Source organism: Aristolochia californica, unplaced genomic scaffold (assembly GCF_029961685.1).
Source record: "Aristolochia californica isolate CCGP_79_NKW_82.1479 unplaced genomic scaffold, dmAriCali1.0.hap1 SCAF_3, whole genome shotgun sequence".
Classification (NCBI taxonomy): Eukaryota; Viridiplantae; Streptophyta; class Magnoliopsida; order Piperales; family Aristolochiaceae; genus Aristolochia; species Aristolochia californica.
This window is the reverse complement of record NW_027181992.1, coordinates 18,776,787-18,792,771: the sequence shown is the minus strand read 5'-3', so window position 1 is coordinate 18,792,771 and position 15,985 is coordinate 18,776,787. Positions and strand designations below refer to the sequence as shown.

Here is a 15,985-nt window from a genome sequence, read left to right as displayed (position 1 = left end):
CAATTTTCAATGATTTATGATTGTTTGATCAACTTTTTGTAAATCAGCAAAAAATGGCTTGTTTGGATCAGGTAAATATCCCACTGCACGTTCACTTGAGAATTTCATGAGCATCTGTTGTTCTCCTTAAAAGTCTTGGATCTTTGGGTGATTTGCATCTTCAACATGTTTCGTGTATGCATATCCATATTTAAAACATGGTAGGATCAATAAGAATTCTCTTTCTTATAAAATTCCAAGCAATTAGGGGTTGTACAAGTGGAATTTCCCAAACAAGGATAACAAAACTTTGGTGTTCGTTTGTGGTGTGTGGATAAATTTTCTTTAATTTAATTTAGTTATTTTTTTAAATTGTTTGCATACAAATCTCTAAAATTTTCATTTTGTTGCGATCTTTTTGCCTTATCTTTTTTTTTTACGAGAGTAAAAAGGGAGTGTGAAAACTCAAGTTTGCATTTAAAAAACAAAACTTGATGTTTAATTTATGGAAAAGTGAAATACTTCATTGACATCAATAAGTTGTTGTAATCAGAGTACATGAACCTCTATTTATAATAGAGGAAGGTAGTAGAGTCCAATTACAATAAAACTACCCTTGTCCCAATTACTCCCAAAGTTTAACACTTAATGATAAGTCCAAATATAATAAAATAACTCAATATTGTTAGAAGACAAATGTAACTCAAACTAAAACTCCTCTTGGTCGTGACCCTAAGATAAAGATACTTTTGTGAGTCCTTGATCATCCAACTGATGTGGGTCCTACTTATGGGCTTGGGCCCATCTTGTGGCCTTCCTAGGTCATGTGGCCCATCTTATAATAATCTTACATATGTGGGCCTTCCTTGGTCATTTGGGCTTGAGCTTATCTTCCAACACTTGACATCTAAAATGGAAATGCACAAATGCAGAGAGAGATAATTCCAAAAAGTCTCTGCAATTTTTAGGGATTGTAAAACTTTTTTAGTTTTTATATATTAGGCTTTGAAAACATTGGAAAAAGGGGGCAACAGGGGGATTTAACTGAGTGTTGAATCCTAATCCACAAGTCATTTCATACAACAATATAGCTCGTTAGTCATGATCAATCACTTTGCAATGATCTATGATTGTTAGATCAACGTTTTGTAAATGGGGAAAAAATGGCTTGTTTGGATTGGGTAAATATCCCACCACATGTTCACTTGAGAATTTAATGAGCATTTGTTGTTCTTCTTAAAAGTCTTGGATCCTTGGGTCATATGCTTCTTCAACATGTTTCATCCAAGCACATCCACATTTAAAACATGTTGGGATCAATTAGAAATTTCTTTCTTATAAAATTCCAAGCTATTAGGGGTTGTACTAGTGGAATTTCCCAAACATGGATAAGAAAACTTTGGTGTTTAATATTGGTGTTTGGATAAATTTTATTTACTTATATTTATTATTTTTTAAATTTTTTTGCATACATAAACTCTAAATTTTTCATTTTTTGTGATGTATTTGCCTTATCTATTTTTGTTTACGAGAGAAAAAGAGAGAGTAAAAACTCAAGATTGTATTTAAAAACAAAGCTTGACATTTAAAATGGAAATGCAAAAATGCAGATAGAGACAATTCCAAAAAGTCACTGTAATTTTTTGGGATTGTAAAACTCTTTTATTTTTTAAATATTTAGTTTTGGAAACATAGGAAAAGGGGGGGGGGGGGGGGGGGGGGGGGGGGGGGGGAGGGGAGCGGTGGATTTAACTAAGTGTTGACTCCTACCACAAGTCAATATTTACAAAAATATTGCTCGTTACACATGATCAATCACTTTACAATGATCTATGATTGTTAGATCAACTTTTTGTAAATGGGCAAAATATAGCTAGTTTGGATAGGGAAAATATCCCATTGCATGTTCACATGAGAATTTTATGAGCATTTGTTGTTATCCAAAAAATTCTTGGATCCTTCGGTCGTTTGCATCTTCAACATGTTTCATGCATGCCTGTCCATATTTAAAACATGTTAGGATCAATTAAAAATCTCTTACTTACAAAATTCCAAGCTATTAGGGGTTGTACTAGTGGAATTTCCCAAACAAAGATAACAAAACATTGGTGTTCGTTTGTGGTCTGTGGATAAAATTTCGTTAGTTAAATTTATTATTTTTTAAAATTTTTTGCATACTTAAACTCGAAAATTTTCATTTTGTTGTGATATATTTGGGTTATGTATTTTTTTGTTTACAAGAGGATAAAGGAAGACTGAAAATTCTTGTTTGAATTTTAAAACAAAACTTTGCATCTAAAATAGAAAATTTAAAATACAGAGAGAGGATTCCAAAAAGTCTCTGTAATTTTAAGGGTTTGTAAAACCTAATTAGTTTTTATATATTAGGTTTTGCAAACAACAGAAAAAGAAGGGAGCGGGGGTTTTAACTGAGTGTTGACACCTAATCCATTAGTCATTTAATACAAAAAATATAGTTCATTACTCTTAATAAATTAGTTTACAATGATCTATGATTGTTACATCAACTTTTAGTAAATGGGCCAAAAATGGCTTCTTTGGATCGGGTAAATATCCCACCGCACGTTCACTTGAGAATTTAATGAGCATTTGTTGTTCTCCTTAAATGTCTTGGATCCTTGAGTCATTTTCATTTTCAACAAGTTTCATGCATGCATATCCATATATAAAACATGTTAGGATCAATTAGAAATTTATTTCTTATAAAATTCCAAGCTATTAGGGGTTGTACTAGTGGGATTTACCAAACATGGACAACAAAATTTTTGTGGTCGTTTGTGATGTGTGGATCAATTTTCTTTACTTAAATTTGTTATTGTTTAAATTTTTTGCATACATGAACTCTAAAATTTCATTTTGTTATGACTTATTTGCCTCATCTCTTTTTGTTTACGAGAGAAAAAGCGAGGGCGAAAACTAAAGTTTGGATTTTAAAAGAAAACTTGACATCTAAACTGGAAATGTACAAATGCAGAGAGAGATAATTCCAAAAAGTCTCTCTAATTTTTAGGGATTGTAAAAATCTTTTAGTTTTTATATATTAGGTTTATCAAACATCGGAAAAAGGGGGCAGCGGGTGATTTAACAGAGTGTTGACTTCTTATCCACAAGTCATTTCTTACAAAAAAAAATAGCTCGTTAGTCATGATCAATCACTTTACAAAGATCTATGATTATTAGATCAACTTTTTGTAAATGAACAAATAATTGCTTGTTTGGATCAGGTGAATAACCCACCGCACATTCACCTGAGAATTTGTTGAGCATTTATTGTTCTCCTGAAAAGTCTTGGATCCTTCGGTCATTTGAATCTTCAACATGTTTCGTGCATGTACATCCATATTTAAAACATGTTAGGATCACTTTGAACTCTCTTTTTTATAAACTTACAAGCTATTAGGGGTTGTACAAGTGGAATTTTCCAAACATGGATAAGAAAACTTTGGTGTTCTATTGTGGTGTGTGGATAAATTTTCTTTACTTACATTTATTATTGTTTTAATTATTTTGCATACACAAACTTTAAAATTGTCATTTTGTTGGGATCTATTTGCCTTATCTATTTTTGTTTACGAGAGAAAAAAGGGAGAGTGAAAACTCTAGTTTGGATTTAAAAACAAAGCTTGACATCTAAAATGGAAATGAAAAAAACGCAGAGAGAGATAATTCCAAAAAGTCTCTATAAGTTTTAGCGAATGTTAAAATCTTTTAGTTTATATATATAAGGTTTAGCAAACATTGGAAAAAGGGGAAGCGAGGATTTAACTGAGTGTTGACTCCTAATCCACAAGTGATTCTTTACAAAAATATACCTCGTTACTCATAATCAATCACTTTACAATGATCTACGATTGTTAGATCAAGTTTTTCTAAATAGGCAAAAAGTTTCTTCTTTGGATTGGGTAAATTTCCCACGCACATTCACTTGGGAATTTTATGAGCATTTGTTGTTCCAATTAAAATGCTTGGATCCTTGGGTCATTTGCAACTTCAACTTGTTTCGTGTATGAATATCCATATTTAAAACATGTTAGGGTCAAATAGAAATCTCTTTCTTATAAAATTCCAAGCTATTAGGGGTTGTACGAGAGGAATTTCCCAAACATGGATAACCAAACTTTGGTGTTCGTTTGTGGTGTGAAGATAAATTTTCTTTACTAAAATTTATTATATTTTTATTTTTTTTGCATACATCAACTCTAAAATTTTCATTTTTTTGCTTCCCCCTTATCGTTTTTTTCTTAGCTAGAGAAAAAAGGGAGAGTGAAAACTCTAGTTTGGATTTTAAAACAATGACATCTAACATGGACATACACAAATGCAGAGAGAGATAATTCCAAAAAGTCTCTGTAATTTTTATAGATTGTACAACTCTTTTAGTTTTTATATATAAAACATCAGAAATGGGGGGGAGCGAGGAATTTAACTGAGTGTTGACTCCTAAGCCATAAGTGATTTCTCACAAAAATATAGCTCATTACTCATGATTAATCACTTTACAATGATCTTGGATTGGGAGATCAACTTTTTGTAATAGGGCAAAAAATGGTGTGTTTGTATCAGGTAAATATCCCACCGCACGTTCACTTGTGAATTTAACTAGCATTTTTTGTTTTCCTTAAAATTATGGATCCTTAGGTCATTTACATCTTCAACATGTTTCGTGCATGTACATCCATATTAAAAACATGTTAGTATCAATTAGCAATCTCTTTCTTATAAAATTCCAATCTATTAGGTGTTGTACTAGTGGAATTTCTAAAACGTGGATAACAAATCTTTGGTATTCGTTTGTGTATTGTGGATAGATTTTCTTTAATTAAATTTATTATGGTTTAAAATTTTTTACATACATAAACTCTAAATTTTTTATTTTGTTTCGATCTATTTGCCTTATCTTTATTTGTTTACTAGAGGAAAAAGGGAGAGTGAAAACTCTAGTTTGGAAATACCCAAATGCAGAGAGAGATAATTCCAAAGGTCTTTGTAATTTTTAGGGAATGTAAAACTCTTTTCATTTTTATATATATTAGGTTTTGCAAACAATCAGAAACAGGGGGGAGCAGGGGATTTAACTGAGAGTTCACTCCTAATGCATAAGTCATTTCTTAAAAAAATATAGATCGTTACTCATGATCAATCACTTTAGAATGATCTATGGTTTTTATATTAATATTTTGCAAATGGGCAAAAAATGGCTTGTTTGTATCGGATAAATATCCCACCACACGTTCACTTGGGAATTTAATGAGCATTTGTTGTTCTTCTTAAAAGTATTGGATCCTTGGGTCATTTGCATCTTCAACATGTTTCGTGCATACCTATCTATGTTAAAAATATGTTAGGATCAATTAGAAATCTATTTCTAATAAAATTCCAAGCTATTATGGGTTATACTACTAGAATATCCCAAACATGGATAACTAAATTTTAGTGTTCGTTTGTGGTGTATGGATAATTTTTTTTCTAATATTTATTAATTTTTAAAATTTTTTGCATTTATAATCTCTAAAATTTTCATTTTGTTGCGATCTATTTGTCTTATCATTTTTTGTTTATGAGAGAAAAAAAGGTAGATTGAAAGCACTAGTTTGGATTTTAAAACAAAATTTACATCTAAAATAGAAATGCACAAATGCAGAGAGAGATAATTCCAAAAAGTCTCTTTAATTTTTAGGGATTGTTAAACTCCTTTAATTTTTATATATTAGGTTTATCAAACATCGAAAAATGGGGGGTGCGTGGAATTTAACTATGAGTTGACTCCTAATCCACAAGTCATTTCTTAAAAAAATATAGCTCATTACTAATGACAAATCACTTTACAATGATCTATGATTGTTAGATCAACTTTTTGTAAATGGGAAAAAATGGCTTGTTTGGATCGGTTAAATATCCCACCGTACGTTCACTAGAGAATTTAATGAGCATTTGTTGTTCTGTTTAAAAGTCTTGGATCCTTGGGTCATTTGTATCTTCATCAGGTTTCGAGCATGCATATCCATATTTAAAACATGTTATGATCAATTAGAAATCTCTTTCTTGTAACATTCCAAGCTATTAGGGGTTGTAGTAGTGGAATTTCCCAAACATGGATTACAAAACATTAGTGTTCGTTTGTGGTGTGTGCATAAATTTTCTAGACATACATTTATTATTGTTTTAAATTTATTTCATACATAAAATCTAAAATTTTCATTTTGTTGCAATCTATTTGCCATATCTTTTTCTGTTTACGATAGAAAAATGGGGGAGTGAAAACTCAAGTTTGGATTTTAGAATAAAACTTGACATCTAAAATGGAAATGCACAAATTTAGAGAGAGATAATTCCAAAAAGTCTCTATAATTTTTAGGGATTGTAAAACTCTTTTAGTTTATTTATTTTAGGTTTTGCAAACATTGGAAAAAGAGTGGAGCAGGGCATTTAATTGAGTTTTGACTCCTAATCCACAAGTCATTTCTTAAAAAAATATAGCTCGTTACTCATGATCAATCACTTTACAATGATCTATGAGTTTTAGATCAACTTTTTGTAAATGAGCAAAAAATACTTATTAGGATCGGGTAAATATCCCACCGCACGTTCACTTGAGATTTTAATGAACATTTGTTGTTCTCCTTAAAAGTCTTGGATCATTTGGTCATTTTCATCTTCAACATGTTTCGTGCATGCATATCCATATTTACAACATGTTAGTATCAATTAGAAATCTCTTTCTTATAAAATTCCAAGCTATTAGGGGTTGTACTAGTGGAATTTCCCAAACATGGATAACAAAACTTTAGTGTTCATTTGTGGTTTGTGGATAAATTTTCTTTACTTACATTGATTATTTTTTAAAATTTTTTGCCTACATGAAATCTAAAGTTTTCATTTTGTTGCGATCTATTTGCCTTATCTTTTTCTGTTTACGAGAGAAAAAAGGTAGAGTGAAAAGTAAAATTTAGATTTTAGAATAAAACTTGACATCTAAAATGGAAAGGCAAAAATGCAGAAGAGATAATTCTGAAAAGGCTCCGTAATCTTTAGGGACTGTAAAAATCTTTTAGTTTATTTATATTAGGTTTTGCAAACATAAAAAAAAGGGGGGAGTGGGTGATTTAACTTAGTATTGACTCCTTACTCACAAGTCATTTATTAAAAAAATATAGCTTGTTACTCATGAACAATCACTTTACAATGATCTATGATTCTTAGAAAAACTTTTTGTAAATCGGCAAAAAATGGCTTGTTTGGATCTGGTAAATATCTCACCGCACATTCACTTGAAAATTTACAGAGCATTTGTTGTTCTCCTTAAAAGTCTTGGATCCTTTTGTCTTTTGCATCTTCAACATTTTTCGTGCATGCATATCCTTATTTAAAATACGTTAGTATCAATTAAAAATTTCTTTCTAATAAAATTCCAAGCTATTAGGGGTTGTACTAGTGGAATTTCCAAAACAAGGATAACAAAACTTCGGTGTTCATTTGTGGTGTGTGGATAAATTTTGTTTGCATGCATTAATTTTTTTTTTAAAGTTTTTGCGTACATAAACTCTAAAATTTTCATTTTGTTGCGATCTATTTGCCTTATCTTTTTCAGTTTGTAAGAGAAATATGGTAGAGTGAAAACTCAAGTTTGGATTTTAGAATAAAACTTGACATCTAAAATGGAAATGCACAAATGTGGAGGGAGATAATTCCAAAAACTCTTTGTAATTTTTAGTGAGTGTAAAAATCTTTTAGTTTTTATATATTAGGTTTTGCAAACATCGAAGAAAGGGGGGAGCGCGGGATTTAACTGAGTGTTAACTCCTAATCCATAAGTCATTTTTTAAAAAATATAGCTTGTTACTCATGATCAATCACTTTAAAATTATCTATGATTTTTAGATCCATGTTTTGTAAATCAGAAAAATATGGCTTGTTTGGATCGGGTAAATATCCCACTACAAGTTCACCTGAGAATTTAATGAGAATTTTTTGTTCTCCTTAAAAGTCTTGGATCCTTTGGTCATTTGCATCTTCAACATGTTTAGTGCATGCATATCCATATTTAATACATGTTAGTATCAATTATAAATCTCTTTCTTATAAATTTCCAAGCTATTTGGGGTTGTATAAATGGAATTTCGCGAATATGGATGACAAAACTTTGTTGTTCGTTGGTGGTGCGGATACATTTTCTTTACTTACATTTATTATTATTTTACATTCTTTACATACATAAACTCTAAAATTTCCTTTTGTTGCAATCTATTTGCCTTATCATTTTTTTTTACGAGAGAGAAAAAGGGAGAGTGAAAAGTCAATTTTGGATTTTAAAACAAAACTTGAAATCTAAATTGGAAATGCACAAATGCTGAGAGAGATAATTCCATAGTCTCTGTAATTTTTAGGGTGTTGGAAGATAAGCTCAAACCCACATGACCAAAGAAGGCCCACATATCTAAGATCATTATAAGATGGGCCACACAACCAAGGAAGGCCCACAAGATGGGCCCAAGCCCATAAGAAGTAGGATCCACAATGATTACCATGAGCTGGCATCCTTATTATATTAGTTGGAAGATCAAGAAGGACTCACAAAAGTATCTTATCTTATGGTCACGTCAAAGAAGAGTTTTACTTTGAGTTAGGTTGTCTTTTATCTATATTGAGTTATTTAATTATGTTAGGACTTATCTTTAAGTGTTAGAGTTTGGGTGATGTTGGGACAAGGGTAGTTTTACTGGATTTGGACTCTACTATATTCTTCTATTATAAATAGAAGTTCATGTACTCTGATTACAACAAGTTATTGATGTCAATGAAGTATTTTCCTTTTTCATAAATTCAACATGGTATCAAAGAAGGTTTTGTGAGTTGACTTGGTCAACTCACGGAGGTAATGTGATCCTTTTCTCTAAACCCTAAACCCTAAGTCTAGGTCTGTAGTTATTTTTTCAATCCCTATACCCGTAGTTTTATTTGCATTTTTTTGCCTCTATAAGGATTTTTTTATTTTGTAAATTATATATTTAAGGTAATATATTTCAGTTTAATTTCCAAAGAAAATGAATTTGTTCCAATCGGAGTTATCTACAAAGAGATGTCAATATTTGAATGAGTGAAGGTCAGATTGCAAAAAGGTTCGAGAAGCAGCATCAATCTTTAGATTCCGACATATTTTTTGCTATCAAGAACTAGACTTTATATGGATAAATATATATCAAAAGAAACATATTTAAGTGTAGTCTTTTACCTATTCAACCAATTTTTTATCTGAGTTATCTACAAAGAGAAATATATACTTGAAACATGAAAGGTCAGATTGAAAAAGAGGTTCGAGTTGTAGCAGAAAGCCTCAACGTCCGAGGTATTTTATGCTATCAATAAAGAGATTTTATAAGGAGAATTATATGTCAAAAGAAAGATACGTAAGTCTATTTTCTTACCTATTCAACCAATTCTCGATATGTTTTTTCATAAGGAGATTGTTCTTCGAAAAGTCGATGGTCATTTTGGAAAAAAAGGAGAAACAGTACTTAGTTCCTCCAGATGACAGAGAAGGAAAATTATCAGATTAGTTATCTTGTGATAATTATATTTTATGAAGAGAATTTATACTTGGATGAAAGGTATTTAATTCTACTTTCATAATGAGAAAATTTTATGTTAATCTGATCTATATTGAAAGAAATATTCGCATTGGAATAATCAAAGGTCATTTTGGTATTTTGTTACATTGAAAATCCGAATTTAAGCCGATTGTTTTGTGTCACTTTTTGAGTTCATATATCAGGAAAATATCTCACTTCTCCCTGGTTTGAGGGCTAATTTGTACATCTCTATTATTTGGGCCTATTGTTACATCTATGATATTTGGTTCAAGCTGGGATCACTACCATTACCTCCCGGCTTGAGGGGGAGAAGTAGAATGTTATGGACTCCATAGCATCATGAGTTATCGAAAGGCATAGAAATTAAATTATGTCACTTTTAATGTAATTCCATTTGGTATGGTTTGGTTTAGATGTAATATGGCATGAACCAATTGACCCATGGGTCTAATTTGTATTTTCGTCCTCAACCCTATTTATGGGGACGTCAAGTTGAAAGAAAGTAAGTATTGAGAAAATTAGAATTAAACAGGTCAGATTCTCCCTTAGAGGTCTAGGTTGGATTCTCCCTCTGAGGTCCAGGTCAAGCTTCCTTCAAAGCTCAATCATTACATTCCGAATTCCACCATTCCACATACAAGAAACAAGAAACCTCTTCCAGCGTCAAGATTCACTATGAAGGAAAGAAAGGAAAGAAGGGTGACTCAATCCATGGCTCGGGCAGAACCTAACATCTTCATATCAGATAGGTCCACCCTTGGGGATTCCTCTTCCCCTATGGATTTGCGGAAATTAGTTGAAGACAATCGTCAAAGGACTGATGTTCAGGCTCAATCCCTGGAAGAAGTGCGTCAGACCACATCTGACCTACGTGAGGCAATCAAATCCAGGGACGCAGCCATCCAAGCCCTCCTCTGGCGACAAGATGACAGTGGTCTACGAGTGCCACCGCTGGCAACCTACTCTCCACCGGCTGACCACCATCATTACCAGCCACCACCACCTCCACCACTGCCACCACCACCAATGCGCCATAACAATCCCCATCTGGGGCCTGCCGCACAGGGACCAAATATAGTTCCTAGGTATTTCAAACTCAATTTTCCTACATATGATGAGTCTAAGGACCCCTTGATTTGGTTAACCAAGTGTGACCAATTCTTTTATCATCAAAAACCACATGCGGATGAGAAGGTTTATTTGGCCACATACGACATGCTCGATGAAGCGCTCCTATGGTACCACCAATTCCGAAATGACCAATTGGTTCAGGATTGGGTAACCTTTAGACAATCATGCATGATGAGATTTGGTCCTCCAGCTAGTAGAAATCAATTAAGAAAATTAATCAATTATAAGCAAAATGGATCACTAGAGGTGTATCAAAAAACCTTCCAGGAACGTTTGCCCCGCGCTAATGAGTTTGTCAGTCACTCCCAGTATGTTCACATCTTTACTGCTGGTTTGACAGAAGCTCTATGACTGGAAGTTGAATTACATGGTCCTACAGATTTGGACCACGCTATGAATTTAGCCAGGTCAATTGAGCATAAGCAACGATTTCTGAAGGATTCACTGGTCATAAAACCAGCTTGGCCAGGAAGGCACAATGCCACTATGCGAACACCATGTTCTGGTCGTCCAAGTTCTAGAGCCAGTGCAGCACCACTCCCAGACAGTTCTAACTCTATGCCACCAACTCCTTCAAAAAATTGAACAAAAAATAAATGGATCAGAGAAAGGCCAAGGGGCTTTGTTTTAACTGTGATGAACAGTATGTCTAGGGTCACATATGCAAAAGATTATTCAGTATATGTCTCTGGGAGGATTGTGAGGACATACTATTAGAGGAAGAGATTGTGGAGATAGACCAAGAGGGTCCAGAGATTTGACTTCATGCCAAGACTGGCCTGTGCAGTTCTAACACCATGCAAGTTAAAGCCCAGTTACATCATCTACAATTACTTGCTTTAGTTGACTCTGGCAGCACGTATAATTTCATCAGTCAGCCAACGGCCAAACAACTTGGGTTAGTTGTCCAGCAGCAGACAGGCCTTTCTGTCTCAATAGCCAATGGGGCTAAAATTACCAGTGTGGGCATCTCTCTAGCCACACACTTTGATATTGAGGGACACACCTTTATTGCAGATTTCCTGGTGATCCCACTGTCAGGATTTGATTTGGTACTTGGAATTAAATGGCTCCAACTATTGGAGCCTATTTTATGGGATTTTCAGGCTCTAACCATGACCTTCACAGAGGACCACCGTCAGATCACATTGCATGACACCCAGGCACCAGTGCCCTGTGCACTTCAGACTGTTCAGGTCCATAGCACCGACAACTATAAGTTATCTCAATTACTTACAGACTTTGAGGATATATTTCATGAACCTACTGCTCTTCCGCATATTAGGCCATGTGATCACTACATCCATTCAAAAAAGGGCATTGAACCTGTCATGGTAGGTCCTTATCGTTATCCCCACTTACAGAAGGATGAGATTGAAAGGCAGTGCCAAAATATGCTCACCCAGGGAATTATTCAGCCGAGTAGGTCTCCTTTCTCCTCCCCGGTATTACTAGTCCCCAAGCATGATAAGTCGTGGAGGTTTTGTGTGGATTACAGGCAACTCAATGCGCACACCATTAAAGACAAATTTCCCCTACCAATGGTGAACGAGTTGCTAGATGAGTTACACGGTGCTACTATATTTACCAAGCTAGATTTGAAGTCTGGCTATCATCAAACCCATGTTCATCCATCAGATGTGGAGAAAACTGTGTTCCGCACGCACCACGATCATTTCGAGTTCCTCCTGATGCCATTTGGTCTCTCAAATGCGCCTTCCACATTCCAGGCCCTGATGAATGAGGTATTTTCCTCTCTTGAGGAAATATGTTTTGGTATTTTTTATGATATTTTGGTGTATAGCAACAATTGGGAAGAGCATCTTCAACACCCTCACCAGATATTTACTCTTCTACCCTCACATCATTTGGTTTTAAATCAGTCCAAATATTCTATGGGTACCTTAGAAGTGGCATACTTGGGCCACGTTATTTCAGCAGTTGGGGTGATGGTAGACCAGAGTAAGATTCAGGCCGTCACAGATTGGCCTCCTCCCACCTCCATTACAACATTAAGGGGATTTTTGGGCCTAGCTGGGTATTACAGGAAATTTATCCACGGCTATGGCTAGATTGCAGCACCGCTAAACAACCTACACAAGAAAAATGCCTTTACCTGGTCCGAGACAGTGGCTCATTCCTTTCAGCTGTTGAAAGAGGCATTATCATCCACACCGGTTTTGCAGCTACCAGCCTTTGATGAGTCATTTGTGGTGGAATGGTATGCTTTGGGGCGCGGTATTGGTGCAGTGTTACACCAACAAGGACACCCGATCGCTTATTTTAGCCGCCAACTTGGCCAACACCACCACAAGTTAGCAGCTTATGAGAGGGAACTGATCGGTTTAGCTAAAGCAATACAGCATTGGTGGCCTTATCTTTTGGGGTGCCCATTTCTAATTCGCACCGATCATTGCAGCCTCAAGTATCTGCATGAGCAGCGCCTCACTACCTCACCGCAGTAGCATTGGTCAAGTAAACTTATGGGGTTTGACTTTACCTTAGAGTATAAACCTGGGAGTTTGAATGTGGGGGCTGATGCTTTATTTTGCTGGGACATTCCAGAGCCACAATTACATTGCATAAGTCAGCCCAGAGCTCTCTTGTTGGATTCTATTTGGGAGGAATCACAACAGTATCCAAAAGTTATTGCCTTATATCATGAGATTCAGCAGGGAAGATCAAAAAAACATTGGATAGTTCAGGATAGTCTGGTCCTCTTCAAAAACCGGATTTTTCTACAGCACACGTCACCACTTATTCACAACATTTTAGCCTTGTTCCATGACAGTACACATGAGGGCCGACAAAAAACATATTTCCGGATCAGTCAGGAATTTTTATTGGAGGGGTATGAAGTGCAGTATAGCCGATTATGTGGTGGCTTGTCAGATTTGTCAACAGAATAAAGTTGAATCATTAAGTCCAGTAGGTTTGCTCCAACCACTTCAGCTGCCATCACAAGTTTGGTCAGATATTTTCATGGACTTCATAGATGGCCTTCCCTCGTTTTTCGACAAATCCATTATATTTGTAGAGGTTGATCGTTTCTCAAAGTATGGCCATTTCCTCCCTCTGGCGCATCCTTACACTGCAGCTCATGTAGCTCAAATCTTTATGGATAATATTGTCCGGTTACATGGGAGGCCTACCTCCATTACCAGTGACAGAGATGCCATCTTTACCAGTACATTATGGAAAAAACTTTTCAAGATGCAGGGCACAACGTTAGCATTCTCTTCCGCCTACCATCCGCAGACTGATGGTCAGACCGAGGTCATCAACCGGACAATTGAGATGTATCTTCATTGTTTCATGGGGGACTCACCTAAACGGTGGGTTAAATGGCTCGCCTAGGCTGAATTCTGTTACAACACCTCCTACCACAGTGCCCTCGAAACTACCCCATTAAAGGCAGTATATGGCAGAGACCCGCCTCGCTTCTTATCATATGAACCAAGTGCCTCCAAGGTCGCCACTTTGGACCAAGCATTAGTAGAAAGAGACACCATGCTCACTGAGGTGCACACTCATCTCTAGGAGGCCCAAAATACTATGAAATTTTATTATGACAAGAAGCACCGGGAAGTCTTCTTTTCTCCAGGAGATTATGTATGGTTGCATCTGCAACATTACAGGCAGCTGTCACTGACAGCCTCCAAAAGCCACAAGCTCTCTCCAAAGTATTATGGTCCCTTTCAGGTGATGGACAGCATTGGCACAATTGACTACCACTTGTAGCTTCTGTCGGAGGCCAGGATTCACAATGTGTTTCACGTCTTCCAAATGAAGGCCTTCCAAGGCAACTCTCCCTTGCAGCACACCCCTATGTGCCTACTAGATGAGAGACATGTCCTTTCTACTCCAGCACAGGTGTTACAAGCTCATCGCATTCAGGGTGATAGGGAGATACTGGTGCAATGGGCTGATGCCGATCCCAGTGATACGACATGGGAGCCATTAGCCGCTTTTCGAGCCCTCTACCCCTATTTTGAGCTTGAGGACAATCTCTCTCTCCAAGAGGGGGGTGATGTTATGGACTCCATAGCATCACGAGTTATCCACAAGCATATGAATTAAATTATGTCAATTTACTTTTAATTTAATTCCATTTGCTTTGCTTTGGTTTAGATGTAATATGGCATGAACCAATTGACCCATGGGTCTAATTTGTACTTTTGTCCTCAACCCTATTTATGGGGAAGTCAAGGTGAAGGAAAGTAAGTATTGAGAAAATTAGAATTAAACAGGTCAGATTCTCCCTCAGAGGTCTAGGTCGGATTCTCCCTCTGAGGTTCAGGTCGAGCTTCCTTCAAAGCTCAATCATTCCATTCTGAATTCCACCATTCCACTTTCAAGAAACATGAACCCTCTTCCAGCATCAAGATTCATTATGGAGGGAAGAGTGGAAAGAAGGGTGACTCAATCCATGGCTCGGGAAGAACTTAACATAGAAGAAGTACAAGAATGAGGTATTTTATTTCATATGTTGTGAAAATGTTTATGTGACCAAAATATTAAAGAAAGGGGGAGCACAAAAGATAAAAGCTTGTGCATATAAGAAGAAATTTTTATATCGGATTATTTCATGGGTTCTTTTACAAAGTTTATTATTTGGTTTGTGTTATATGTGTTGGAAAATGGTTGTGTTATATACAACCGTTACTATTATGTCTCTTTGGGGACATTATTATTGAAGAAGAGGTGGCCTCATATCATCATTTATTTTACCTCGTCATAAAATATCATGGTTGGGAAACCATGATGGAGGATACCCAATAAAAAAAATCAATGGTTGGGAAACCATGATGGGCCCTATCAAAAAAAAAATCACGGTTGGGAAACCATGACAGAGGATACCCTGTCAAAAAATATCATGGTAGGGACGCCATGATGGAGGAATTTATTATTACATCTATGTTATCCCCCCCTGTAATGGCTTTTATGACTCCTACCACTTTAGAGTCATTGTCTTGTAGAGGGACACGGTGGTGGACACTTCAGAGCAATGTCGATAGACACAATACCGATAGAAGATGGAGTGTGCCCTACATCCAGCATGAGGACTGGAGTATGAAGCAATGGCTTACCAGCTAAGAGTGATTTTACTTTCACTTTTATTATGCCAGCAGGGCCTCATGGAAGGACGCAACAGCGTGAGGGGGAATGTTGGAAGATGAAGGCATATTGGATGATGTGCCATTTTATACAAAAATATTCTATACATCATTTGCAGCAAGTTGGGAGTTCATGTTGTTCTCTCACCC

The 15,985-nt window shown here is 35.7% G+C and overlaps 1 protein-coding gene across 1 annotated transcript; it reads left to right on the top strand.

Annotated features, from left to right (window-relative positions):
* The first annotated feature begins 12,458 nt into the window (after positions 1-12,458).
* LOC137959426 (uncharacterized) lies at positions 12,459-13,155 on the top strand. Its single transcript, XM_068806808.1, has 4 exons — positions 12,459-12,463; positions 12,523-12,670; positions 12,791-12,962; positions 13,082-13,155. Exons 1-4 carry the CDS (start codon positions 12,459-12,461, stop codon positions 13,153-13,155), a joined length of 399 nt encoding a protein of 132 aa, XP_068662909.1.
* The last annotated feature ends 2,830 nt before the right edge of the window (positions 13,156-15,985 follow it).

Coding starts and splice junctions, on each gene's coding strand:
- LOC137959426 (XM_068806808.1), top strand. Junction 12,671..12,790: donor TTTCAGCAGTTGGGGTGATG/GTAGACCAGAGT, acceptor GGCTATGGCTAG/ATTGCAGCACCGCTAAACAA. Junction 12,963..13,081: donor TGCTTTGGGGCGCGGTATTG/GTGCAGTGTTAC, acceptor AAAGCAATACAG/CATTGGTGGCCTTATCTTTT.